The 27,759-nt window shown below is 33.7% G+C and overlaps 4 protein-coding genes across 4 annotated transcripts in view; 3 read left to right on the forward strand and 1 right to left on the reverse strand.

Annotated features, from left to right (window-relative positions):
* The window catches only part of LOC106707500 (tight junction protein ZO-1), a 91,924-nt gene that overhangs the window by 35,472 nt on the left and 28,693 nt on the right, over positions 1-27,759 (forward strand). Inside the window, exon 3 of the mRNA XM_045682075.1 lies at positions 9,436-9,577. Within this exon, the coding sequence (XP_045538031.1) occupies positions 9,436-9,577 (142 nt within the window). The remainder of the gene's footprint in view (positions 1-9,435; positions 9,578-27,759) is intronic.
* On the reverse strand, positions 10,126-11,453 carry LOC106721148 (thioredoxin domain-containing protein 12). The gene is made up of 2 exons (XM_014516024.2): positions 11,037-11,453; positions 10,126-10,314 (listed from the first exon to the last, which is right to left on the reverse strand). Exons 1-2 carry the CDS (start codon positions 11,360-11,362, stop codon positions 10,158-10,160), a joined length of 483 nt encoding a protein of 160 aa, XP_014371510.2. The 5' UTR covers positions 11,363-11,453; the 3' UTR covers positions 10,126-10,157.
* LOC106721146 (PIN2/TERF1-interacting telomerase inhibitor 1) lies at positions 24,154-25,466 on the forward strand. The gene is made up of 2 exons (XM_014516022.2): positions 24,154-24,509; positions 24,694-25,466. Exons 1-2 carry the CDS (start codon positions 24,230-24,232, stop codon positions 25,440-25,442), a joined length of 1,029 nt encoding a protein of 342 aa, XP_014371508.2. The 5' UTR covers positions 24,154-24,229; the 3' UTR covers positions 25,443-25,466.
* LOC106721147 lies at positions 25,834-26,893 on the forward strand. The gene has a single exon (XM_014516023.2). The coding sequence runs from the start codon at positions 25,995-25,997 to the stop codon at positions 26,784-26,786; it is 792 nt and encodes a 263-aa protein (XP_014371509.2). The 5' UTR covers positions 25,834-25,994; the 3' UTR covers positions 26,787-26,893.

Here is a 27,759-nt window from a genome sequence, read left to right on the forward strand (position 1 = left end):
TGCAGACTTATTATTATCTCTGTTTTTATTAGACAATATAGGAAAAACAGAAAACTAGATATTCATGGAGGCTACGGTATAATTACTCATGTAACAGTAGATCCTTCGAATGCAAGCATTGTTCCTCCATTTCAAAGTCGGTTAATAAACTACAATGGAGTACATTTAGCATATTGTACATTCATTCACAACTCTCAACTGGCTCTGTTAACGCACAGCATACTACAGAAGCATTAATTGCATGCGTCGGAAAGCTTCAATAGCTTAAAGCTCTATATTATTTAAGCGATATCAGCCGTAAAACTGGCTGTCGTCCGCGACTTCGTCGGTGCGGAATTTAAGAAAAAGCCTATGTGTTCTTTCAGACTATGTTCTACATCTGTGTCAAATTTCATTTAGATCATTTAAGCCGTTTTGGAGATACGTAATTACAAACATCCATCCATCCAAACATTGTCATCTATATATATAAAAGAAAGATGTGTTAGTTAATTTATAACTCAAGAACGACTGAATCGATTTGACTGAAAATTGGTGGGCAGGTAGCTTAGAACCAGGAAACGGACATAGGATAATTTTTACCCCGTTTTCTATTTTTTATTCCACGCGGACGAAGTCGCGGGTAAAAGCTAGTTTATAATATTAGTAAGATTTATCAATCAGTCTACGGCTCAATAATTCCTTAACTACAGATTTTGTATTTTCGTCGTTCGTATAAGTAAAGTAGTAGTAAAGTATATTTACTGATGTTTATTTTGGATTACAATACCTCCATTACCGAAGTGACTGCACCCATGGGTATTGTAATATTTCTAATAGAGTTATATCAAGCTAAAATCAATCGTAACACGATGGTTTAAGGTTCATATTAATTGTTGTAAGTTTGCATGATACCGTGAGAAAATTGGGTCGGATTGAGTGAGTAAACACGTATGAAAAGTGTTAAGTGACGTCAAATATACGGACAATGTTGTCTGTACGTCACTTTCATTTAGTGATTCAATTCGTATGATGAAGTACACGTGAACTTCTAATTTCTTCTTATTTTGGGCTTGAATCTGCTGGTATTTTTACATTCCCTGTATTGTAGGGACTGACGTTTCACTTTCTTATTGAAATATAACTACACTAGCTGTCGACTGCGACTTTGTGCGCGTATTAAATAAACATAGTAAGTAGCCTATGTATTCTTCCAGACTATGTCCTACATCAGTGTCAAATTTCATCAAGATTCGTTGAGCCGTTACAGAGATACCTTCCAACTAACATGCATCCATTGATCTAAACTTTCGCACATATTAGTAAGATAAATTATTATGAACAAGTACTAATAAAACTCAACTTGTGCAGTTTTAAATTGACCAATACATAATCAATTACAAACACATTATAAATAAGTATTGATGCATTTGTTATTCATAGATAATATTACCTCAATGTCTGAATGGGGTACCATCACCCAATTGACGGGCAACGAGCGTGATGGACGAGAATTTTAATTACTGTGCCGTCATGCGGGCTGCGACAATGGACACAGTTACCTATATATAAATTTGTCACTGCACAAGAGCACAATTATCTATAATTTTTTTCTCTCATTTATCTCAATTGGGTTACGACGATAACAATCAGTATTCGAAGAACCCAAAGATATTAATGTTTATAATATTGACATATACAGTTGAACCTGAATAAGAGAGAGTCTAAGGGACCGCAATATATTATTCTCCTATAGAGATCTCTCGCTTACCCAAGTTTGACTATATATAATTACTAGGTCCAGAGATTAAAAACATTGAATAAAAGTTTCCTTTATTGCATAGACAAGCAGAAAGGATCTTTTTAAATTCGTCCAATTAAGGTGAAAGCTTATATCGCGAAATGTTTTTCGTACATTAGAATTATTAGTAAAGTATTTCCATTTCGTATTTTTTTAAATTCATTCTCTACCAGAATGAAACTGTCATGGTTCATACATCTTCCATTATTGGTATCCAATTTTTAAATACTTCCCAAAAATATTTTAGTGGTAGTCGAGTAAAAAAAATATGTCGTCGGTATCGTTAGAGACATTTAAACGAACCGACAGCGTTCCACGAAAATATATATAATTGGCTTTAAGGCAAAGAGGAATGAATTCTTATTGGATCGGCCATACGAGGCTCGGCTACACAAACAAACTGAAAGATTTACAGCATTCACGTAAATAGATTAGTTTTAGAATTGTTTAGACTATCGCTTTCAACTCTGTCTACAAGTTATAAAAAGTTAATGAATTAATTTAAAGAGATAATAGAAATTATTAACATGATGATTTACGATATACAATATCTTACTTTTTACTATTATTATAAACTAGCTGTCGCCCGCGACTCCGTCCGCGCGGAGTTAAAAAAAAAAACTTGATTAGTAGCCTATGTGTTCTTCCAGGTTATGTTCTACGTCTGTGCCAAGTTTCATCAAAATCCGTTGAGCCGTTCCGAAGATACCTTTAAACAAACATCCATCCATCCATCCATCCATCTAAAGATAAATCTTGATGAAATTTAGTTTAGTTCTAGGCAATTTTTTAAGTTTTATTTTAATTCCGCGCGGACGGAATCGCGGGCATAAGCTAGTAACTATTATATTAATATGTTATTCACTTTGTAACATTATGCGTATTCGTTTAATGTAATATTCTATATATTAAACTAAAACAAACAAGAAAACGAGAAAAAAATGTTTATTAGGTATAATACATATGTACACAAATTGTTTATTTCATTTGTCAGAAATCAATGAAAACTATAGTTTGTAGTAATAATAACTGACCCAAATAAAATAATTGGCCGTAGACAAGTAGTAGTCCCGCCAGACAAGATGGCCTTGTGTATAACGTTCTAATAAAAACTTGAACGTTTCGTTCTTTCATCTGTTCTACAAGACTAGCTGATGCCTGTGACTCCTTCCGCGCGGAAAAAAACTTAATAAGTAGCCTATGTGTTTTTCCAAACTATGTCCATGTCTAAATCTGTACTAAATTTCATCAAGATCTGTTGAGCCGTTCCGGAGATACCTACTAACAAACATCCATCCATCTAAACTTCTGCATTTTATATATTAGTAAGAAGTAAGATATTAGAACAGAAATCTGTGTATACCTTTAGCAGACCATATTATTGGTTGTGAGAAATACTGAAGACGAAAGATAAGTTTTTGTAGTGTAAAAAAGAGCTATTGTTATATAGCCTAACCAAGAATATAAAAATCGTGGTCTGGGGACACTTCAATCGGCTGCTTTATTACATCATGTTCTAGTGGACACGAAGAAATTATTTCCTTATTTTTCCGCATTATGGCGAGGGTTTTTTATAATTCTGGTCACGCTTTATGTGAGAAAAAGTACTTAATCTAGAATATTTTTGGAGTGTACGAGTATATTCAAAATCATCTGTATTTAAAATAAAAAAGTTTTGTTTTTCAAAAAGCATATTATAGTATAAACTAAAAGGCTATATTTACATGACTTTAGAATCAGGGAGACCATATGTTGCTTACATAGAAATATCTGACAAAGAGAAACGATGTTTCATTTGTATGAATGTTATCATTAGACATGACAAGTCCAAATAAAAACCCAACAAATCTTATGAATGGTCTTGCACAGACGTTGTTTATTAACAAATATAATATGTATAAATCATAGCTTTGAGACGGGCATTTGTAACATTGCTTGTTGTCGGTTTATGATGAATATGACGCATACTAAAATCTTTGTGTGATGATTGTTGATGATCCGTTACATGCCGATAGATCTGTTTAATTGTATGTAACTTTCGATATTATATTGGTTGTTTATTTAAGAAAAAAATCAGAAGTTTCTAAAGGTAATAAGTTGATGATTTAGTTATAAAGCAGTGGATTTAATCGGATAAGTAAAGTATCACTAAAAACACTAGTTGCCACACTCTCAGTCACTAAAGAGAGAAATCGTACATGGACATAACTTAATGAACTAATGAAATCAGATCGTGGCCGTACAAGACGAAATTATATTATACATTTTATCGAATTATATTTTAGGTATTGATTTTAATAATTATACAATCTTGAAATCTTACTAATATTACAAATCTGCAATTGTGCATAAATCTAGAACATAGTCTGGAAGAACACAGTACTAAGTTTTTTTAAACCCCGAGCGGACGGAATACGGGCAAAAGCTAATAGAATACTCGTATATTTAAGTTATGCGGTTGGTCAAAGTGTTCTGGTACTTAAAACAGGAAATAAAAAAACAAAAGCCACGTGTGAACACAAAAAATTGTGTAAACGACCCGGTTTCTTAGTATCGCTTAGTTTTTATTGTAAGGAAATATTATACTACAAGAAAACTAAACTTGGTGTCCAACCCTATTTTCAATTACAATCAAAAAGATAAATACAAAGAGGCACGTTGCTTTTTAATAAATTTTTAATGTAAAAATCTTTTTCTGAACATAAATAATGACATCGAGAAAAAAGGTCTGTTCTCTGTTCATTAAAGATATCGCAGATGTTTATAGACAGTGGTCACTTCGCTATTCTACTATGTATATGTCAGCAAAGTACTACTATGCATATTTATTTTGACAGTTCTTTCGTAATTCAAACTTTTTTGCTGTCTATTTTTTCAAGGAGTATGAGCGGGATACTAAGATATTTTATACGACTGTTTTGACAATGGAAACACACAGATCTAATCCATAGTTTCCGACTTGTTGTGCCTAACTACGTCCGTTTCTTTACGATAACCCTTAATATAAACATTATTCGCTCGCCAGTCAGATAATCGACTTGTATCTCCCAATAATTGAACGTAACGACGTTTACTCGAAGATGCTAGAGATGGCTTCTATTGTATAACATTATGTGTACAATAAAAGAAGCTCTTCCAATTTTCAAACAGATGTTGTTTGTTAACGGCGAGTTTCCACTAACATTTATTTACTAAAACATATCGTTATGTCTATTTTATCAAAGAGATTGAAAAGGATGTCAATATGTCTGTGCCACATGCTATAGTTACTATATATAACGTAACTTCAATTTGGTTATAGTCTTTAGTATTATGTTCCAAGATTTTCTATGGTCACTTAAATTTTACCATTTGTTTATTTGCGTCGTATCACAAATCAATTGCTTTAAATTTAAACATTACGACAGTTTTTTCTTCTACCACTTAAAATGTATCACAACGTAGATCTTTCTTTCTGTATGTTGTGTTTGGAATTTAATTATACGGTGTACAGATTGTAGTTTCCTCGACCGTCGGTCATTACAAAAGCTAACATGTTTATCTTTACTATGGATACCTCAAATCTATCCAGCCCAACCTAAACCCAAAGTATTTAGTGGAAGATACGGCAACTACAAAAAAATGTTGGGTGCACGAATGGGCCGGGTCGACTGGTGAAATACCACGACCACACAGAAGACAGGGCGTGAAGTGGAAGTAATTCCGCGTTTCGTCTGATGAGGTTGGTTCCGGAGGCCTAATTTTGGTCCTTTAATGGAAAGTGTATTTGGCCCAAGCATAGGAAGGTAAATAGTATCCTCTTTCTGTGGGTTTTCTTCTTCGCTGATTTAAGGTAGGCAACGCATCTGCATTTTCTGGTGCCTTTGGCAACGGTCACCTCGCTATTTAGGCGAATTCAAGTGGCCGTTTGCTCGTTTGCCACATTTTGATATAAAAATATAAAATATCGAAATGTGTAGAATTTGACGTTCCTCCATTCGGTGTTGGATTGTAACGAGGTATAGTAACAGTCAAATAGTCTTCGATCATTTGTACGCTGCCAATACTGATTTTGTCTGTTTACAGAAAGCGGTGATGCAACCTTTTACCTACACGTAACAATTTCTTGACTAAACATACAGGCTAGTGATTTGCAAAAAAACGACTTAATTTTCTTTATTTTTAAAGTCGGAAATATTTCCTTTAATGATTGCATTGTTATCCCGTGCACGATTAGTTATGTCAAGTTTATGCATAAAAAGAAAAAAAAGTTTGTTTAATTTAAAATGAAAAAACCGCGAGTTAATATCTTTTATCTTTCCTAACTATATATGATATCTTTCTTAACCTAGAAAAGGAAGTAAAAGAAATTGTCACCGTGTACAATTTATTTTAAAACCCTATGCGTCAGTTATTCAAAACAGTTTCTAACCGACGAAACAAACGGATAAAGAATACTGATGAGTGCACGACTTTAGCTTTACCTCATAATGTTTCGTTAGAAGGATTTTAACACGTTTTCACATGAGATCGTTGAAAGATATATGCGACATTATAAGCCAAACAGTTTTAGAATATCTTGTGTATCAAAGTGACTGAATAGCAGATTTAGTGCCAAACTTTTTTAATTGTTTTTTTTTTTCATATCATAAGTTCTTTTCTATCGAATTACCTGACATCATTCTAACCTTAAAATATTATCATGTGAGATGATTTTAAACTACACTATCTTCTGATCATAGTCACGGGGCAATGTCCCAAAATTTCTCACGGGCAACGTTTTTTTATAACTCAACCATTCATAATTACATCAACACCGGTGCGTTTATGCGTCACCGGGGAGATGTAAAAAGAAAAATAAACAGGAATCTTCCCTAAACTTATGGAATGCACGTACAGTCACGTTAGAGACCGGAATCCATGCTTTTTTGAGCTTAGCTTTAATCTCGGTGAGGTTTTTTTTAGTATAACTAGAAATATATAACAGTGAAAGGCAGTGAAACAGCATCAATAACAATTAGACATTGGTTTCCATCACCGAAAGGACTGCAAAAAAGTACAGACGGGTTGAGAACCTCCTCCTTTTTTAAATCAGTTAAATATAATGTCATCCCTGTTGTATTTGTAAAACCACAAGAAGGATAAAATTAAGCCAATTTTGTAATAAGTTCGTTCCACATAGACTTGGAAGAATTGTTTAATAAGTATTCATATATTTAATTAGTTCTTGGAACTTGGTTGTTTAGACTGAACAAAGGACATTCATCTTCGGTCTCTTTGAGTGACCCTATAACTTTCTTACAACTTACATTAGGTTTCAATTGATATAATTAATTAACGGTCAAGACTATTTAGTATTTTAACTGAAAATACAGTCTTTATATTATGTAACTATGTGTAAGAATTCTACACTCTGCCACTGATGTTTGTTTATAGGCAATTAATTTACAATGCACAATCAGCTAGTGCGTCTTATGCATTTAGTCATGAACAAATCGTTCCTCATCGTATATTAAAGCGTTGAGTAATGAAATATTCCTGATACGACACGTGACTAGAATGTACTGACTTGGTTCATTTCAACTTCTTGCAAAAGTCAGGCTATCGATGGTACTTGTCGTCAATCAAATATTCTAAAAATCCTAGATTTATAACGTCTATATTTATGCAAAGTAACTAAAAATACCGAACATATCATTGATCATTGTGACAAAAAGTTGCATATTGATGTAAAGAAGTAAATCTTTGTCGCAGATTCAAACGTGAACTATTTATAGATTCGTGTAGCAATACAAAAATATACAAGAGCGCAAACCAAACCGACACACACCAAACTTCGCCAGATGTGATCCCAAAATAAATTACTTTCTATCTTTGGTAGCAAAATCACAAATTAATATCGAAAGTGTGTTAGATTTATTATTATCAACGTCACGTTTAGTTTATTATATGTAAAAAAAATATGGTGCCAAATTCTGTTTGTACAATCTATTAAAACAGTTCTTGTAGTTCTGTAGTTTCAATACTTTCTATTATATTATCGAACCAAATCTTATCGTAACGGCTTATCGTTTATAACGTTTGTCCCTAATTGTAGCGAAACGCACCCGAATTTAGCTTGATAACATTTGTTTACACGCCAAAATAAATAAATTTAGGTTATTTCAATCGCCGCGACGCTCTCGTTAAGACGTTTTACCGCCTATTTTAGAAAAAAAAAACAGTTAAAAAATAACCTGTCATAGATATTCAAGCACATTATAAAAGTCGCGCCAAAAAGTGACAAAGCAAAGAAACATAACAAAATTTTAATTAGAAGAAGGTTAAAAACATTATGCCGTCGGCACTGGACTTCGATCCATTCAGCCAAGCTGAGTGGAGTGATTCAAGTGACTCCACAGAGCCAGGACCTTTGCCTCAGCTGGGGTACTTTGTGCCCGTGAGATGCAGGTGCGACCGAGTGACGCGCCACGTGTGTCGGAGAAGCAGACGGTAAATATATCAATAGAGGTCATTGTCACCATATTTTGTCTAATGATTTTTATCGTATGAATTAGAGTAACAAACAAAGTCACTAATTTTTAGAGTTCATAAATACAAAAATTAGTATTTATGAACTCTAAAAATTGGTGACTTCAAATAGCCAGTTCTCAAGGTATATAAATCAATACATGACTGTGATCTAAATCTTGACGTATTTTCGCTTATTAATCATATCAGCATGAAGTAAAAAATGATTGTTGCAAAGTTGAGATGAATCGTAGAGGATGATTAGAGGAACATGGATCACGTAACTGGCGTGAATCTTCCTCTGCATAGATCTCAAAGCAAAGGTTTCTATAACTACAAAGATACTTTCTATTTTTTAGTACCTAAATTAACAGTTGCTTCTAATGAAAAAGGGCCTTCATTTTGCAATTCAAAGTGGCCAGCAACGGTAAATCCTGTTTATTATACCAACCATCGTAAGCCCTTTGTCAATATTTCGCAATTGTTATAACTAGATAAACAATCTCTGCTTGTTTTGAATGAACGTAAAAGCTTATAAGAGGAAGTGCATTGTTTAAATAAATGTCGCAGCACATTTTTATCACAAAACCTTGTGTTCTATACTTTTAATTTCCTGTACGAGGTATGTTAATGTTGAGGCGACAATTTCTTTTTCTATCAATAAATGTACTGCAATGAACCTCAAAATAACTCCTTTACTATGTGCTTTCTTCGTAAGGTATAAGGGGTACTAATGTTTAAAAAAAACTATAAAACCCTCGATTACATCAGATGGTTTTGGAACCATAGAGTACTTAGATAACTTCTTCACATATTTTATTCAATCCCCTGGGGTTTGCTAGTTTGATAGAGGAAGTATTATGACTATCTAGCCACAATACTTCCTCCTTCCGAATGAATTTGTGTATTTTTTATAAGAGAAGGGGGCAAACGAGCAACGGACCGCCTTAAATTATTTGATCCGACGCCCATGGACATCCGCAATATCAGAGGAATAATGGCACGAATCTGGTCGTGCACTGCTGCCTTTTGTATCGGTCACGTTGTTCTATTTCAATTGGGTCGGCCGCGACCGCTGAACAAAGTGACAGTCCCAAGCGGCCAAAGTCGCATGGCTATGCGCTGGTTCTACTAATGTTGTTAACTTCATAATGTCTCTCCACCAGAGAATCTCCCCGATCGCGTCGCTCCGTGTCACAATGCTCGTGCGCGAGCGCGTCGCGGCGCTCTTCCGCGGCGGCCTCGCCCATGCCGCTGCCGCCTCTCAACAACACCATGGAGATGTACGTCGAGCCTGTCGTCGAAGACGTAAGTAGTATACTAAATAGTTTGCCATAACAAAGAAACAAAATCTGTAGCCTTATCTTCGAAGGCTTGCTCCTGGAACAAGGTTTACGTGAAATGAAGGCAATTGACAATATTCTACTGATTTGCTATTCAAAATATAAAGGAGTAATCAATCATAAATTATTTGATTGGTCTAATTGATGATTTTTCTATATCGATACAGAAAATATCGACGCTATAATTAATTATCGGAAATATTGAATAAAGTAGGGTTGTTTATGAACCATTCACTCGCATCTATGATTCTTATAAGCCCACAGCTTTACAATAAATATGAAAGTGCTTGTTTTTCCGTAGAGATTTTAGTCATGCACGTACTAAGAGATCAATAGCCACACTAATATAACCTTACTTTATTCATATATGCTCTTCAACTATCCGTATAATATATTTATACACTAATTAACCAATATAAGTCGAAGAATAAGTTCGGAGATAAGAAAAAAAAATTACTAAATCCTGACGTCTTTGTGAATTTCTTTAAATGAAAAGAACAGTATAGTGCGCATACCACCGCTTTATTGATACTAAATATAATCAATCACGCATTAAACTCTTCTAATTTATACTTCTGTATTACTTTCTTCATTGACTTGGCGATCTGCTCCGGCCTACTGTAGAAGAATTTGTGCTGACTGCTGCCGTCCTCGTTAATTATATCATGGTCTACTTGACCTTTAGGCGAGACGAATAGTATTCTGAAAAAAAAAATCAAGTCAAAAGAAAAAAAATTCAACGATATCATCAATAACACAGTGTCATATGATGGCATGGAACGTTTTTTAATATATGTAATTATGAATTAAAAGTTGTTACACTACAAACAGGATGCAGGTATGACTAAGAATCTTATGGAAGATTTGGCTTTTAGCCCTCATTCAGTAGTTTCCAGTAATGTCAATTACATTACATTTAAGTTCTCAAAGATTCGCACATACGGATATCACTTCAAAATGCTAGGAGCCATAGTCGATTGAATCTTTTACGCGGTACTGAAAGATATTAAAGTGTCTTCTTGATTCAATCGAATGTAGCACATTCATTACCATGAAAAAATGAGTCAACTACAGAACGTCTAATGATAACACCCGACGTTTGATTTGGCACTTCGAGTATGTAAGTACCCCTTTATCCCAACGTGACAACTCAGTAATAAATAGCTGCGGGTACTCACTACTAAGATTAAAATTTGGAGCAGGATCTATTCGTTATTACATAGGAAAAGTGGGACTAGCACGAATTTCTGCGACACCTTCGTTTCATCGTCAGTCATGTCAAAATTTGTATGAGATTGTTGGTGTATTTTAAGCCCGATAGTGGCGCAGCACAAATTTTAATACAAATTTTGTCGATGATGATTGTCACAAATATTCGTGCTAGGCCCACTACTGTTCAAAGAAATATTTTAAACACAGGTTACCTAGGTATATAACTTCCGTCAGGAGAATAAGTATTGCCTTCGGGTTCTTCGTCATCAATTAAATTAACCATAACAAAATGTTTGCTCAATGTTTGTATTTCAGTCGAGGATGCGAACTTTGGTTTCAGGTTTTTGCACGCTTTGCACCAGGACTTGTGTATTATTACCATGACTGGCTTCTTGTGGTGCGTTCCTATTTGTATCCCCGATTCCAGAGAACCCGCCCAAACGTAGCTATTCCCAAAACCGTTGTCCTTCCCACTCGCGCAATACACTTTATTGCATATCACTGAAAGAAAAAACTTTGCGCAAGTTCTTGATGCCATTATAAAAATTATGTTGGAAGAACGATCGGTGGTATCGATAAAAGTACCATTTTTAATTATTTGCTCTATAAAATTTTATTAGCCATTTTCTCAACACGATTTATTTTGAATTTGACGTCCGTTACATGTCTATCATTGGTGACGTATGTTATGTGTTTGACTATAATTGGATTTCATTTCTACTTTTTTACTTGACTTATTTAATAAGAATTAAAAAAAAAACCGTTTATTCTTTTTATCAAATTTATATTTCATCTTTCAAGCAATTTTGTAAAATAAACAAAGCTTAAATAATATTTTTAAAAGCTCGCAATTGTAAAGCGCCATCTCTTATTAACAATAGAAACTTTGAGAGAGTACTCAATATACTTGTTAGTTTTATTAACGTCATTGTAGATGGCGTTTGCTGTGAGATTGGCTTTAATAAGTTTTAAAAAGTGCTATTTTTTCACAATTTAATGTTGATACTTGTTGATCACAAATATTATTAACTATTTGCCCGCGACTTCTTCCACGGAGTTAAAAAGTCTAGTAATGATTGTAGCCTATGACACCCGAGCATAGTGTAGCTTCCAAATAGTGAAAGATTTTTTCTTAGAGGTTCAGTTAGTTTCGAAGCCTATTTAATAATAAGTATTTTTTGTATATCATCAATTATAATATTTCCTTTAATTACTTTACCAACGTTTTCAAAACGAAATACAAAAAAATTCTAATCGTACCTCGTGATAATTTGCGTTAAACTATTAGTAAATTTTTTTTTAAAGTGACAAACTTTTTAAATTTATTGAAGTGTGTCGAAGCGCGCTAATGCGTGCGCGCATGTTTTTCTCTCATTTCACAAACAAAACTATGTCGATACGTCGCGCTCCACGTATCGTATTGGAAAAAACAGATAAACTATGATAATTAGATGGAGCGTGTTCATCATTTCATCTGCATTACAATACACAATTCATTTAGTTACAGTACCGCATAACGCACGCTCATATCAATCGATTCGTAAAATTACGAGGTCCTAATGATTCAAATATTAATTATAATATTTATCTATTAGAAACCTCAAAAAAAATCAGATAAACTCTGTTTTTCCCGCGCTTTTTAGTGAAAGTTTATAAGTGCATATGGAATCTTTACTTGTGCAATGATAAACATGTATCAAACGAATCATGGACGCAACCGCAACATATACGGAACTGTTAGATCCATGGCACAGTTGAGGGCGCCATTTGCAACAGGAATGGAGGAATTCTTCAATCCGCCATATTTTTACCACGTACCGCCACCGCCTCAGCCTCCCAACACTTTTCCTGGACGCAAAAAGCGGAAGAGGGTATGATGTTTTTTTCTAAAGCTATAACTATAACTATAACTAGCAGTATTTAATATATATATATATATCTATATATATAAAAGAAAGTCGTGTTAGTTACACTATTTATAACTCAAGAACGGCTGAATCGATTTGACTGAAAATTGGTGGGCAGGTAGCTTAGAACCAGGAAACGGACATAGGATAATTTTTACCCAGTTTTTTATTTTTTATTCCGCGCGGACGGAGTCGCGGGTTAAAGCTAGTACGTAAATAATATTTTTGATAATCTACTTTTGCAAATCATTCTACTTTGCAAGTTCTTATGGATCTCATTAACTTGGTCTTTTCGATCTTATTAACCAAAAAATACATTAGGAAAATATCATACATCTGTAAATAATTACACAAAATATTAACAAGTATTTATTACGAATAGTTTTGAATTTTCATAATTTTCCTAGCCCTGTATCGTCGCTGTGTCGTCATCGCTAATAGGCGTAGGCTTCCTCTCATCGTATTTCATCAGTGGGGTTGTTGGAGGTTTATAAATACCATATGTATAATGCACGATGGACCCCATAGATAACACCAGTAGTATTAACTTCAATTGCTCTATTCTATCCATATTTGATGGCGAATTTCGAATTTTTAACAACAGATCAATAAGCTGAAATAAAATTTTGACAGCTCTTGTCACACTTCAAAGACATTAATATTTTTTTTAATCATACAGATTTTAATTTTCAAATGTTGTTATGTATTATATTAAATACTATTCGATATTAGTTTCGTTTTAATTATTTATAGCAGTGTCCCGCGATTTCGTCTGCGCGGAATTCTTAGAAAAACTCATCATAAATATAGTCTATGTCACCCGGGAATAGTTTAGCTTCCCAACATTGAAAGTATTTTTCAGCAATTTCGGTGTCTTATCAACAAACAATCAAATCATGTTCTTAGTTTATTATTAGTTTACAAGTATAAATATAGATTAATTTCGTTCTATTTAATTGATTTTAATTAAATTGATGATATACACGATACTTAAACAAGTTTAGTTCAGAATCTTGGTAATAATGGTCTTGGTGGTTGGTCTGATGAGTGTGGTACCGGAGGTAATTTTAGTCCTCTTTCCCTTCCCACCCTTTTCTTATGAGGAAAGGTTGGGAAGGGAAAGTGGCGGAAGAGGGGATGCATAGGAAGGAGAAGTATCCTCTTTCTGTGCGTCCCCTTCTCCGATGATTAAAGGTAGGCAACGCATCTGCATTTGGGGATGTCTATGGGCAACGGTCGCCTCGCTATTTCGGCGAATCCAGGTGGCCGTTTGCTCGTTTGCCACCTTATGATATAAAAAAATAATAATAAGAAGCAGCTAATAACTATCTAAATTATCGTATTGCTAATGTAATAGCTAATTTGTTTATTGTTGCTACTACGGTGTTACATTGATTTGTATAACAAAATCATTTTCACGAATTTCTTATTTTTACTTTCTTGTGTTATTTCTTACCTTATAGTTTAGTGACGTAATAATGATAAGCGGCTACTACACCGACTGATACCACGAGAGCTTTTAATGTTTGTATCATTTTGATCAACTTTTTTCTCGTTAAATACCAAGGAGATAGTATCATGGTAGATTTCAAAATGGTCAAAGGACCAAAGTATTGAAGCCACACAGATTTTTCATATTTATACATCTACAAGGCTACGGAGCACTTTTCGCCATAGAATAAGCAAAAAAATTAAAAGCTTTTACAAAAAGTTATTATTGTTTTTATTATTGGTCGTTAAAATTTCAACTATCGTTCGTTTCCCTTTCGTTGTAATCGTTTCATTTTCACTTGTCATAAAATGTTTTAACTTCATCAGTCCAATCCATTTTCCGAAGTTATTATTTTATTAAGATTGCAAATAAAACAAAGTAATAACTTCTTTAAGATTTATTTAGTTAAATCATTTTCTATTTCTTCTTTGACTTGTTTGGTTCCGGACATTTTTCTGGCATTCTACCGTTCTCATCAACGGGGCAAGGTTGACCTTTGATATTTTTGCATACCTTTTGTTTACCGCAGGCGTCTGTTTCGTCACCCCCTGGGCAAACTTTGGGGGTAAACCATCCATAGCTGTAGAGGATACCACCCACCACGGCTAAATTGAAGGCAATTAATTGTAGAAGTTGTGGTCGATCTCGCGGGTAGAAAGGACGGTTGCCCGCTTCATGTCTGCTATCGAGCATTTTTTTGAAATGCTTCATTCCAGTCAAATACCATAACCTCGTCGGTTTTATACCGCCGCTGAAAGCTCTGCTAAAAATCATTTTGATGCGATATTGTGCTTTAGGTAAAGGAGTATTTGTAAGAAATTATTATTTTAATGTTTAATTAGAGTTGGTGCTGTACTTTAGCCATTTTATGTTATCTTTTACTAGAGTTTATGTTGTATGGAAATATAACATCTTTTCGGAATTTCTATACTGCTGTGGTTCTTTAAAATTTGGTGTTTTGGTTGTACATTGTTTATTTTGGTATCTGCAACAATAAAATGCAATTTAAAATTGTTCCCATTTTTATGAAACTTGAGAAAATATAGTTAAGATTTGGGTTGAGTCTGAGAAACTGTATAATAAAACTTAAATACATTTAGAACTCGCGAAAACGTGTTTATTATTAAAATAGCTTTTATATGTTTTTAAATATTACCCTTACTGTGGGCCTTTGCCTTTATCATATTAAAAGGTGGCAAACAGCAAGCGGCCACCTGAATACGCCGAAATGACGAAGCGTCCGCTGCCCATAGAAATCCGCAGATGCATATGCGTTGCCTACCTTCAATCGACGGTTTTGAAGATGCACAGAAAGATAATATTTCCCCTTCTTATGCGTCCCACTCTGCATCAAATCCACTTCACCTTCCTATCCTTTCCTTATAAGAAAAGGGTGGGAAGGGGAAAGAGGACTAAAATTGGGCCTCAGGGACGTACACGCATCAGACTAAACTCGGTATTACTCCACTTGACGCCTGACTTATGTGTGGTCGTGATATTACACCGGGCGCGCCGACCCATTCGTGCAACAGATGTTGTTGTTCCTGACATCTACCTGTTTGTGTGTTACCATTATGGCCACCGGCGTCGTCTGCCGATGTTGTCGAGGACTGTGGCTGCGCAGGACAGGGTGGCTGACACCGCCACGATCATTACAAACTCCTGTCGTCCCATGACATTTTAACTTGCTCAAATGTCAGTTTTTTTTTTCAATTTTCATGACAGAGATATGCGAACTTAAACTCCTTTGTAATACTAATGTATTGTGTTACTAATGGTAAATAAAGTTAAAACGGGTTTTCAATGTAGTAAGAAAAGATTATTTATAGTATTTTCGGTTGCGCTTCATCTGTAATTTAGCAGAAAATAACATATATTAGGTCCTTACATATGAAATTGGCGTTTTGTATGGGAGGAACAAGAAGTCGAATATTTTTTAATATATTATATTTAATTAATCAAAGTATGAACCATTATTTTCTATGCACTTTTGCCATCTCATAGGTAGTTCATTGATCCCTTTACTAAAAAAACCAGTCGGACGGGAATCAATAAAATCTTTGAAGACGATTTGGACTGCCCCATCGGAGTTGAATTTTTTCCCTTGCAAGAAGTTATCCAAATTTCGAAAAAAATGGTAATCTGTTGGAGCAAGGTCCGGGGAGTACGGAGGATGTCTTAGACTTTCCAATTGAAGCTCTTCTAATTTAGTAGCCGTCTGTTGCGCAGTGTGTGGTCTAGCGTTGTCGTGAAGCAGCAGTGGCGTGGAGCGATTGACCAGCCTAGGTTGTTTAGCCGCTAGCTTTTCCATCATGGTTTGCAATTGCTGACAATAGACATCAGCCGTAATAGTCTGGCCAGATTTGAGAAAACTGTAATGAACAATACCGGCACTAGTCCACCAAACGCTTACAAGTAACTTTTTTGGGGTTAATTTTCGCTTGGGGCAGGATTTGGCTGGCTGGACAGGATCCAACCATTGCGCTGAGCGCTTCCGATTATCGTAAAGAACCCATTTTTCATCACAGGTAATGATTCGGTTTAAAATACCTTCATTATTGTGCCGGTTTAGTAATGTAACGCAACAGTCGACGCGCGTTTGCCGGTTTGCTTCAGTCAATTCGTGAGGTACCCACCTTTCAAGCTTTTTAATCTTCCCAATTTGCTTCAAGTGAATTAAAACAGTTTTATCACTAACATCGCAGCCTGCAGCTAACTCGGACGTGGTTTGCGATGGATCCGCTTCCACAATAGCCTTCAACTCTTCATTATCAACTTGAGTCTCAGGCCGTCCACGGGGCTTGTTCTGCAGATCGAAATTTCCAGAACGAAAACGTTGGAACCAAAAACGAACTGTGTTTTCTTTTGCAACACGACCGCCATACACATCATTCACCCTTCGAGTCGTTTCCGCAGCACTAGTGCCACGGCGGAACTCGTACTCGTAAATAATGCGATATTTTAAGTTTTCCATTTTGTAAAATGAGTGACGCAAACAGAAAAAAACAGAAGAAAAAAAACAAATGAATGACGGTCATCGAACCACAAATACATGAGTCTATAGCTGTACAAATTTGAATTTGGAATTCCTTACCAAAGAGGAGAAATTCGTGCTTAAAGTGGCCAGTACGAAAAACGCCAATTTCATATGTAAGGACCTAATATCTTAAATTATTTTCTATCGTACCTCTTTGATTCATAAATCTTTTAATACATTAGAACACCTTTGTTTCATTGAAACCTTTCATCTCAAATTTATGGAACCTATTTATATTAAGCCAGGAAGAAATACAAACATAACAATTTCTTGACTGTAAAACCTTTTTATTAGGAAAGGCTAAGCAACTGTGCCTGTCCTCTTAGCTCTTTATAAGTATTTATAAATGTAGCTTTTATAAAAAATGGCCAATTATATAGGAGCATAAAGAACAGGTAAGAATAATCCTTACTGTGTGCATCCTATTGTGTTTATGTGTGCGTGTAGCTTAAGTTTGTTTGTGTGCGCGGGTCCATGCGCAAGAGTGGCCCTTGTAGAGGTTAGCTCCCGGCCTTCACCAGGGGTGGATTTGGATGTTTTTAATTAATCTATAATTGATATATCGGATCGATTATGATGACTTTTAAATACTTTTTTTTAATCCTACTGGAATGAGTTGTTACACAAATGTAAAGATGTAAAAGCTTCAGATCAGATACTATGTTAAGATAATTATCTTAAAATTGATCTATAAGTTTCAAATTTTACCAATATTAGAAATCCATTATTTTTAAATTTAGTATAAAATGTACAGCGTAACATAAAGTAAGGAAGGCAATATAGGTATAATATTATGATGCGTCTGCGCAGCCTTAAATATAAGTTGACTTTCGAGCTTCGTTGTAGTTCCGAGTCCGCGCCACCGCTTGTAGTGGGAGAGCAAAACCTGTAGATACTGTCCGCTTACTTCACGACGGTTGTACCTGCCCTCCGGCCGTCCCTTTCACACTCGCCGCGAAATTACGAAAGCGACAATCTCCGTTTCACCTCACCACTCTGGTATGCAAAGATTGATAGCTTATATGACCATTCGGTTTTCAAAGCGGCAAGAAATCACGCACGGCTAACTTTTCGCCGCCTGGCGTCCTTAGGTACGGGCCTAGACTTTGTTTGTACATACTTAACTGCTTGAAACTATAACAAAATACACAATAATAACTTAAAGTTAGATTTTATAAAGGTGTTTTGATAACTCGTTGGGTGTAAACCAGCTTAATTGTATAGTGGCTACAGAAAGAAGTGTTTTGTATATTGTTGTGTGATTTTTGACATAATTTTTGATCGGGACGGGTAGCCAGACTTAGGTACGATGTGTTGTGTTCTTTGAAGTGTATTTGGACGATGAAAGTACAACGATGGAGCCTATGACATCCGAAAACGGAGTCGTGGTCAATAATTTGAACCATGTCCGGAGTGATTCTCAGGTAAGTTAAGCCGCTAGATCAACGTTGATTCATTTTAAACAACTTAATAAAGTGCAACAACTTAACAATATTTGAATTACACTTATAATTTAAAACTAAATCATATTTACTTACAACTAAAAGTTATTATAGATAAAGTTATAATGATTTATTATCTTTATCATTGTATTAAGTATCAGGTATTAGTCAATTAGTCTATTTCATCCAATAGGCGACGTTTCAAACAGTTTCTCTTTTACAATCTTAGTATAAAATAGTAAATAGTTAACATTTTAATACATTCATTCGAAGATATCTAGGACTTGTCAAACAGGTATGAAGTCAGTTGTAGTTGTTAATAATACGTTGGAGCAAAATCATTCGTTGTTATTACAAATTTTGTAGCTTTACTACTCTTTTATTTCATTCTTAAAATACAATGAACAAGTAATAGCATATAATGTAACAAATGTTTATAATTTATATACATTTTTAAAACATTAAACTGCTAATATTCAGTTTTATGTAGTAAGATAATAAGTGAGATTACTTTTATATATTGTCGCGTACTTTATCGTAATTTGAACTTTAATTATACAAGAATAAATGAAAACCTTCAAAAAAAGAAAATTAGATTATTGTTAAAGAGTTCGCTATAGTTAAGCAATATTAACCAATGTTTCTCAATATAGGCTGCAAGATAAATTATTTTTTATTTACATTCACTGTTTCCGAGTTCGATTATATCCGTGGAAACCAGTTATCAACCTCCGATTCCATTTCGTACAAAATAATCCTACAATAGTCTTCCCTTTTCTCTTTATTTTGTCTGTCTATAAGTCATGTTCATTGAACCTGAAAAAAGTATAGAAATGGTGTTACCTTTCTAGTCTTTTTTTCCGATCAGAGCTTAAGATTTCTAATGGTTGATTTTGCCATAGACGTGTAGTTGCAGAGCTTGTAAAAACCGTGGCGGCGTGAGTAGTGAGTATGTGCAGTTTAAATTCATTCAATATCGCAAGTGACACATACGAAAGGTATTTGGCACGACGACCACAAAGTATTTGAAACTATACACTAATTGAAGGTTATTATTTAACTTGCTGTTGCCCGCGACTCCGTCCGCGTGGAATTAAAAAAAGACTTAATAAGTCTAGTAATAATTCTAGTAGTCTTAATAGTGACCCGTAATTGCTAATTTAAAAAAAATTATATGTGTTCTTCAAGATTCTGTTCTACATCTCTGCCAAATTTCACTGAGATCCGTTGAGCCGTTCTCAAGATACATTTAAACAAACATCCATCCATACATCCATCTAAAATTGTCATTGTCAAATTATATCTCAAAGTAAATGAATATCTTGATAAAATATAGCTTTTATTGTTTATATTTTAGGATACAAACTATTACTGGCGTCCTAAGAAAATTCTGTTAAAGTGTCTAGCTTTTGCAACGCGTTGAGGACACAAACGTAATAAAGAATTAATCCCATCTAATAGTTGATAGCGTCTCCGTTCATAAGAAAAGCTGGTTGTTGAAGATTTTTAAAACAAACATAAATTGATATGCATTACATAGAACTTATGTATTTATTATATCGACGCTGGAAAGCATAAACGCTGTAACCCTTGAAATCGCGAATATGTTTTTCACGCGTTAATAATTTCAACCATTATCAAACGATAATGATTTTATTATAGGTTAGCACAAACTACACAACATTGCTAAATACCGCATGCTTGTAGGCGTATCAGCTCACGAGTTATCATTTTTTGGCTCTCCTGTAAAGTTCATACTTTCGGGGTTACAGCGTTTACGCTTTCCAGCGTCGATATACACATGATTTAAAATGTACGTGTTCAAACAACCTAACAAATTATAAACTGACCAATCATTTTTAGTAGGGAATGAGTATCTCGTCAAATATCTATCATTTTGTCTGATAAAGGAAATGTATTTCAAAGTGTTTAAAAATAAACCCTAAAATATTTTAGGGTTGGTTTAATCTAACTACCTTAAGAATTTAAAATAATATATAGACTAAGGAATATATGGATTTAAATAAAATTTAAGAACAGTATCAGCTATATTTATGTTTTATTTCGCTCTTACAAAATATGTAAAAACAAAACCCTTGTACTAATAGCGTTATTTATAAAACATGTTACAAAAAAAAACTAAGTAACTAAAACGTCAAATATACATGATATTAACATTGAAATGAGAACTTTGCACTGATAACTTCTTTCCCACATTCATACAATGGTATTACGAATCAGCCTGCGTATGGTTGGCCGTTATAATTATCTTAATTGCTCCAATTATTATAAAAGTGTTTTATTTAAATCTGATTTATTATGAACAATGATAGCTTTTTCTTTCATTAGGAGATTATACCAAGATATATAGATACGGTATGGAATAAGTCAAGTCTGTAGCATGTCGAATTGGCGCCTTTTGAGTCTAGTTGGGAGAGTACCTACTCTATTTTCAAAGTTACTTCATAATATACATAAATTAAAGAAATCCCTCGACGAGATGTTCGATCTGTTTAAGACTAAAACAATATTGAACAACCAATTTATCTGAAACTCTGTATAATTTTATAAAGGAGCTGTAAAATTGAATATGGGTTCTTAAATGAAAAACTCCATATTTTTTACACGGGTAACGTCCAAAATCGGAGAAGGCACATGTCAGATGACGTCACCGTTCCCGCCGAAACCTGTTTCGCGCCAATTCGCAGCTGTCGTCGGCAAAGCGGTCGGGCCGCCAATAATTTTGTTTTATTTTCATTGGCCTCGGGCACAGGCGTTCAGCCTCCGAGATACACCGTTAAGTCCTTCTAATTATGTCTTGGATGTTTTATTTTATCTCTTTCAATAAAGGATGAATATCAAAAATAGGTTAAAATATTACTGACCCAGGTAAAGGATGTTGTCTTCAAATAAAAATGCAAAACTTCTCCGAATGTCATATTAGTCATACCATCTTAGTTCTCGCCAGTCATTTCCGATGCATTTTTCCTAATTTAAACATAGAACCTATACAAGCAATGTCAAACAAAACATTGGGTACGCGGTTTCTGTATTTTTAAAACGTAACATGATGCATTAATCTTCCGGTCTCAGGAGATGAATTCTAACTAGTCGACTCTTATGGCAATTATGTCTATGAACGCATTAAGTATAAAAGCTAACATCGGTCCCGTAACATGTGATTTATTAAATACAAAGTTCAGTAGCCTCGTTTTCCTGCGAGCTTTCCTAACGACCGGTTCCTCGTCTGACTGCCTCATTGGACAGTCAATGAAAACTGTATCGCCTTCTTTGGTACTCGTCAACGTATAACACTTTAATTAACATCATAAACGATGTACGTTTCGTACGGGATTTCGACGATGAAGTGCTTAAACATCTGGACAGTCGTCCAATTTTCGTATTTTAAAATACAAAATAAAATCAACCTAACAGCCGAGGTTTGTTTGCATGAAATAAACTCAAAAACTACTGAAACATGATCACTAATTTCAAAGTCATTTCATAGTTCAGTTTTGTTGAATTTGACAATTATTGCAATATGTTCACATTGTTGGCAACGAACAGGGCAATCGATCATCCAAAAATATCTTATTTCTAACGTAGCAACGCGCGTTTAGACATTACGGGGGATTGACTGATAACTTATCAGCAGAACAATATAGTTCCTGTCTTGGCCTTTCAAATTATCTATATTGACCTCAAGTGTTACAAATTTGTAATACCCACTTCCTTTGTAATTATAAACGAAACTAAGATATTACGCGTGATTTTACAATGTTTCTTAACTAATTATATTGATATTTAGCAGACAGTACTTACTTCATTTTAGAGAAAACCCTGCTTTTCCTTAGTTTTTAACATACTTAGATTTTGCCTACGATTATGTTAAAACGTGTAAGAAAGTTGTTCAATATTATCAATTTCGTCAAGGTAGTGTTCGATCAAAATTATTAAAATAAAACTTTTACTTTCTTAAAAACCGGTCTCACCGAACACCTGGTTGATGGTTAGCAAATTGCATTTTTATAACAAGACGAAATCTCAGCTAAACTAAACGAATTTCATACAAGAAACAATTCTAGAATCTTTCTTCTATTGTCTGCTTTATGACAAGTTTGATCCATACCACATAAAAATATTAATTAAGCCAACATTTTATACTTAATATTGTTATAACTTGTATAATTTATTCTTTCTTCTCAATTAAATTAGTAAAAAGAAATTAAAGTGTACTCTTAATTTTTATAGTTATGGGCAGACATTTAAATTCCTAATTTCTACAAACTTCTGGGCTGTCCGCGTTATTTTTTTATATCAGTATAGGTTTTATAGGTTCATTGAATGTAAGATATTTAATGTTATAAACAATTTGTTTTAACCACTGTTAAACTGACCACTAACGATTTCATCACGGTGAATGACTATAAAAAATAACATCACGTTCCACCAATGTCGTGATAACCGGACATTTGGATTTTGTTCTCAAAGAGATTACTGGCTATATCTGTGAATTATTGGAAATGTTTATTTAAAATATAGAATACTAGCTGTCGCCCGCGACTCCGTCGAAATCCGCGAAACAAAAATCCATCCATTCAAACATTCGCATTTATAATAGTAGTAAAAAAGTCCCTAAAAGAAGTTCTTGCGAACTTGAATATACGTACGGATTTGGAATTAGATAGAGGAGAAAGAATCAACTTTTTTATGTACTTTACAAGTATGTATTACTTTTTTTGCTTATTATTTTTACGTGACCTTGTGAAGTAATAACCACCTCACAAATTTTCAAAATTAAACTGCAAGCATGAATAAATTATTAATGCTATTGTGCGTAATAAAGATAAGTAACATCTGGCATTTGTATGTATTGTAACGCCCACCGCGTCGCAATTCTGACTAATTTTGTGCAGATTAAATTACATTTCGCTCCGTCATTAAAGTTACAATTAACGTAATCGGAGATAATATGGAACATGACTGTGAATTTTTGTTTTTGAATAAAATTTGACTTTGATTAGCACTGCCCAGAATTCCTCCCAAATCTTGTTACATCGTAAAAAACTTTATACTAAATACTAAAGTAGTTTATAAACCTTAGAAAAATCAAACTAGTAGAGAAAGGCAGCTGGCCGCCTCTTAGATAATTATAGAACGGTTATTTGTGGCTCTTAGATATTTACGGGTCGTTTCTGTACTTTACCGTGAATTTTTACTGTCCTAGTACTTGTATGAGAACACAATTTTAATCTCTGTATTTTTTTACTCATCCGCTCAGCGATAGAAATATTGTTATGGCAGTGCATACTCACCTTCATACTTTATGCGCTACGTAAAACATGTTAAACGGAACGTTCTCAATGCCGCCAACCCAATGCGCGCGCTGTATATCTCCCTCTCTTTCGATCCTTTCGATGCAAGTTTGTAAAGTTGCCGTCTTGATGAAACGTCGTCCATTTTGACATTTAAAGATGAAGTGATCATTATTAACAACACGTGCAAATGTTAAATTTAAAAGTTAATAATGTCGATGCTTGCGGGTCCTCGCCGCAAACAAAAAGTTATAAATCTTCGAGCTAAAAATAACGAATGGAGCAATGATACCAATAAATTTGGACAGCGTATGTTGGAGAAAATGGGTTGGACATCAGGAAAAGGGTTAGGTGCGAATGAAAATGGAATAGTTGAGCATGTTGTGGCCCGATATAAAAACGATGAAAAAGGACTCGGATTTGAAGACAAAAATGACCAATGGACTAAACACGAGGATGATTTCAACTCATTGCTTGCAAACTTATCCAATGGTAATTAACTTCTTGCCTTTTATTTAAAAATTATTTATTGAAAAATAAAACATTAACCAATGTGCAAAACTTTTATAAATTCATTTGTATTTAAAATTTAATTTGCTATAATTATAAAATATATACATATTCGTAATTGATACGCTCACAGTGAAATTTAACAGTAAAAATATTTTATTTTTAGCTACTGATGATGGCCCTAAACTGCACAGTGGAGTTTCTCTTGAAGATAAATCGAAAAAAAGTAAAGCACGGATTCATTACCATAAGTTTACTCGGGGAAAAGATTTGGCTCAATACAGTGAAAAAGATCTAGCTAATATCTTCGGTAAGAAAAGCTTTAAACAAGAGGATGTAACTGAAAGCCCCCTTGTAGAGAAGACAATAACAACCGAGCAAGTATTTACAGAAAAAGGTAGTATGGAAGATTACTTCAAGAATAAAATGGCGGTGATTAAGTCAAAGAATAAAACATCACATATAAAACAGGTTCAGCCAGAATTGGACTGGGAGGATGAACCAAGGTGTGGTTTCCAAGGCTTTTTAGGAACTGCAGATCAGAAAGATATAGTTGAAAACAATAACCTTCTAGAAAATAATTTAGATGATCGGAGAGAGTTCACAAATCATCTAGTAAATGATGAAAAAGTTGAAAACTTTGAAGATCACCCAAAAATCAAGAAAAAGAAAAAAAAGAAACGCAAAGACATCGAAGAGGTGATTGAGTTTTGTGATATGACTGAAGATGAACCACCGATTGAAAAATTAAAGAAAAAACAAAAAGCGAATGCTAAAAATTCAGGTCAGGAATCTGATAATGAGACACGGAAAGGTTGCAAGAAGCAAAAACAAGATAAAGTTGAAATGGAAGAGTTAGATGTAAGTCTAAAAAAGCCTAAGAAAAAGAAAAAAAGGAAAAATAAAGACATTTAAAAATATGCATTCTTTTAATAAGTTGTTATAGTTTCCATCATATTATAATCTCGTGTTGTAAAGTTGATAAAAAGTACCTTAATATTTTCTAATTGATAAGACTTCAATAGAAAAAATTACACACAAGTAATTCGAAAAATTCGAGTCGTTATTAAAAAACTGTCCACTAAAAAAATTATGTGTTTTTTATCAAAATAAAAACAGGGTTATTTCAAAATGTTTCAAATTAAAATAAAATGAAATGTAAAACATTACTGAACTGAAAGCAAGCATTTCCGAACGATCATGACGTAACTGACTTTACGTACGCGTTCCGCCGCCGCCATGTTGTCCATGTCGAGAACTGTCAAAGATCTGCTATGTTGTGAATAGGTTAGAGTTTTTAGTTGTTGATTAAGTGGATTTTAAATATTTATCAATTTATTGAAACAAAAGTAGTTCGATTACAATATTACCATAAATTTTAAATAGTTGCATACTCATTTTATCGAAATTTCAATAGAATTTTAAAATCACGTGCGTTGTTAATTGTTTTGTAAGTTGAACAGTGTTATGATTGTGCAGGATAAGTTAGAAGGTGTAATTCCGAAAAAAATAAATCTGGCTTCTGAAGAATACGTCTTTATAAAGAATCATGTCCGGGAGCTTAAAAATCCGCAAAACAAATCGGAAATTCAAGATGAAAATAAAGATGAGGTTACTGAACAAAAAGTTTTAAAAATTAAAAAACGAAAACGCAAACGCTCTAGTTCAGAGAGTTCTGAAAGGATTTCGAAATGTTGTGAAATAAACAAAGATGATTTGGAGGAGTTACGAACACTATATAATAAGTGCAAAAAGGTTATTACAAATATCGAAAATAAGTATGGTCATTTATTAAATTTGTTCAGCGAACCTCAAACCACATCTTCCTATTTAGAGAATATTGAAGGCAAAGAAGAATGTACCTGTGAACAAAACAAAAAGATAATATTTGATGATGAAGGAAAACAAATATTAAAAGATGTGGAATTTGATAGACATATTTGTGTTAAAAACCATGAAAGAAATCATAGAAACATCTTGCCAGATGTACATGTTGAATATGAGCATGAAACTTCACAAAAAGATGCCGTTGAATTACCTGATGATCTAAATGAGCTGGAGAATATTCTCAAAAACCCTGCTACAGAAAATAAACTTCGTAGAAGAGTTATATATAAAATCAGAAGCTTAAGATTCGACTATATTAGGGAGATAAGATTTAACAGGCAAATGTTAGTAGAAAAATTAAAATCAAATCCAGATGAATTAATAACATTTACAGGATCAAATCTATCCAGTTTGTCTGGATATCCCACCTGAGATTGTAAATTAAGGGTGCTACACACGGCTAAGATACTATATTCTTTTATCTTAAGTATAGAAATTAATATATATTAGGCCAACACAGACAGTGAATATATGATAATATATTGTAAGGTTTCATCATGACGGCATGTATCTTGTGTTGAACCAATACACAAAGTGATTTAAAAACTTAAGATGTTATATTACAATAAATTCTCTTATCTTATGATTCGAAAATATGAAATAAACATTATCTTCTTGTGTGATGGTCCATGAATTGTATGGTGAGAAATATTATCTTAAGATTAAATATGTAATCATCTTAGCTATGTATAGCAACCTTTACTTGTAATAAGTACTTTATATTATGATATTAAATGTTTTTTACTCTTATTTTTTATTTTTTATTTATTAAGCTGTGATTTTGCCCATATTAAGGAGGGAATTAAATCTATTTTATTTTTACTTACATTATTACCTTCCTGGCCTTTTCACACTCATGCGGGGTCGGCACACAAGGTTTTATTAACCTTAAAGTTTTGGCTTAATTTTTTATGGCTGGCCGCCTGCCTGTCCCCAACCCTACTTGGAAGGAATTTCTTAAAACTAAATAATATAATAAACTTATACTAATAATAGACTAATTAATTCAAAATTACTTCTAAATATACATCAAAAATGAGTGAGAAAACATTATAAATAGAAAATCTTTAAGCTCCTGTAGCTAGTAGTTAGTGATCACCATATACTTCAGTGGTAATGTTATTCTTTACCACCTTTATATTCTATTTTATTTTTACTTGCATAATTCCTAAAAGTAAAATTTTCATGTTTAAAGTTAATACTTAAAATAAGACACTAAAAACCCAAACAATTAAGGCACAAACAAACAATGGCAACTGAGTTTTCTTATATACAAGTTATTGTAAAAAAATAGAAAAAAACATGACCAAGTACATTATAGACATATTTTTACCATTTCTACTTA

The sequence above is a fragment of the Papilio machaon genome, chromosome 18 (assembly GCF_912999745.1).
Source record: "Papilio machaon chromosome 18, ilPapMach1.1, whole genome shotgun sequence".
NCBI classification, from domain to species: domain Eukaryota; kingdom Metazoa; phylum Arthropoda; class Insecta; order Lepidoptera; family Papilionidae; genus Papilio; species Papilio machaon.

Coding starts and splice junctions, on each gene's coding strand:
- LOC106721148 (XM_014516024.2), bottom strand. CDS start 11,362: ATGGCATCAAGAACTTGCGCAAAGTTTTTTCTTTCAGTGATATGCAAT. Junction 10,315..11,036: donor GACGGAAGTTATATACCTAG/GTAACCTGTGTT, acceptor TTTTTTTTTCAG/AATACTATTCGTCTCGCCTA.
- LOC106721147 (XM_014516023.2), top strand. CDS start 25,995: ATGATTGTGCAGGATAAGTTAGAAGGTGTAATTCCGAAAAAAATAAAT.
- LOC106721146 (XM_014516022.2), top strand. CDS start 24,230: ATGTCGATGCTTGCGGGTCCTCGCCGCAAACAAAAAGTTATAAATCTT. Junction 24,510..24,693: donor GCTTGCAAACTTATCCAATG/GTAATTAACTTC, acceptor TTTTATTTTTAG/CTACTGATGATGGCCCTAAA.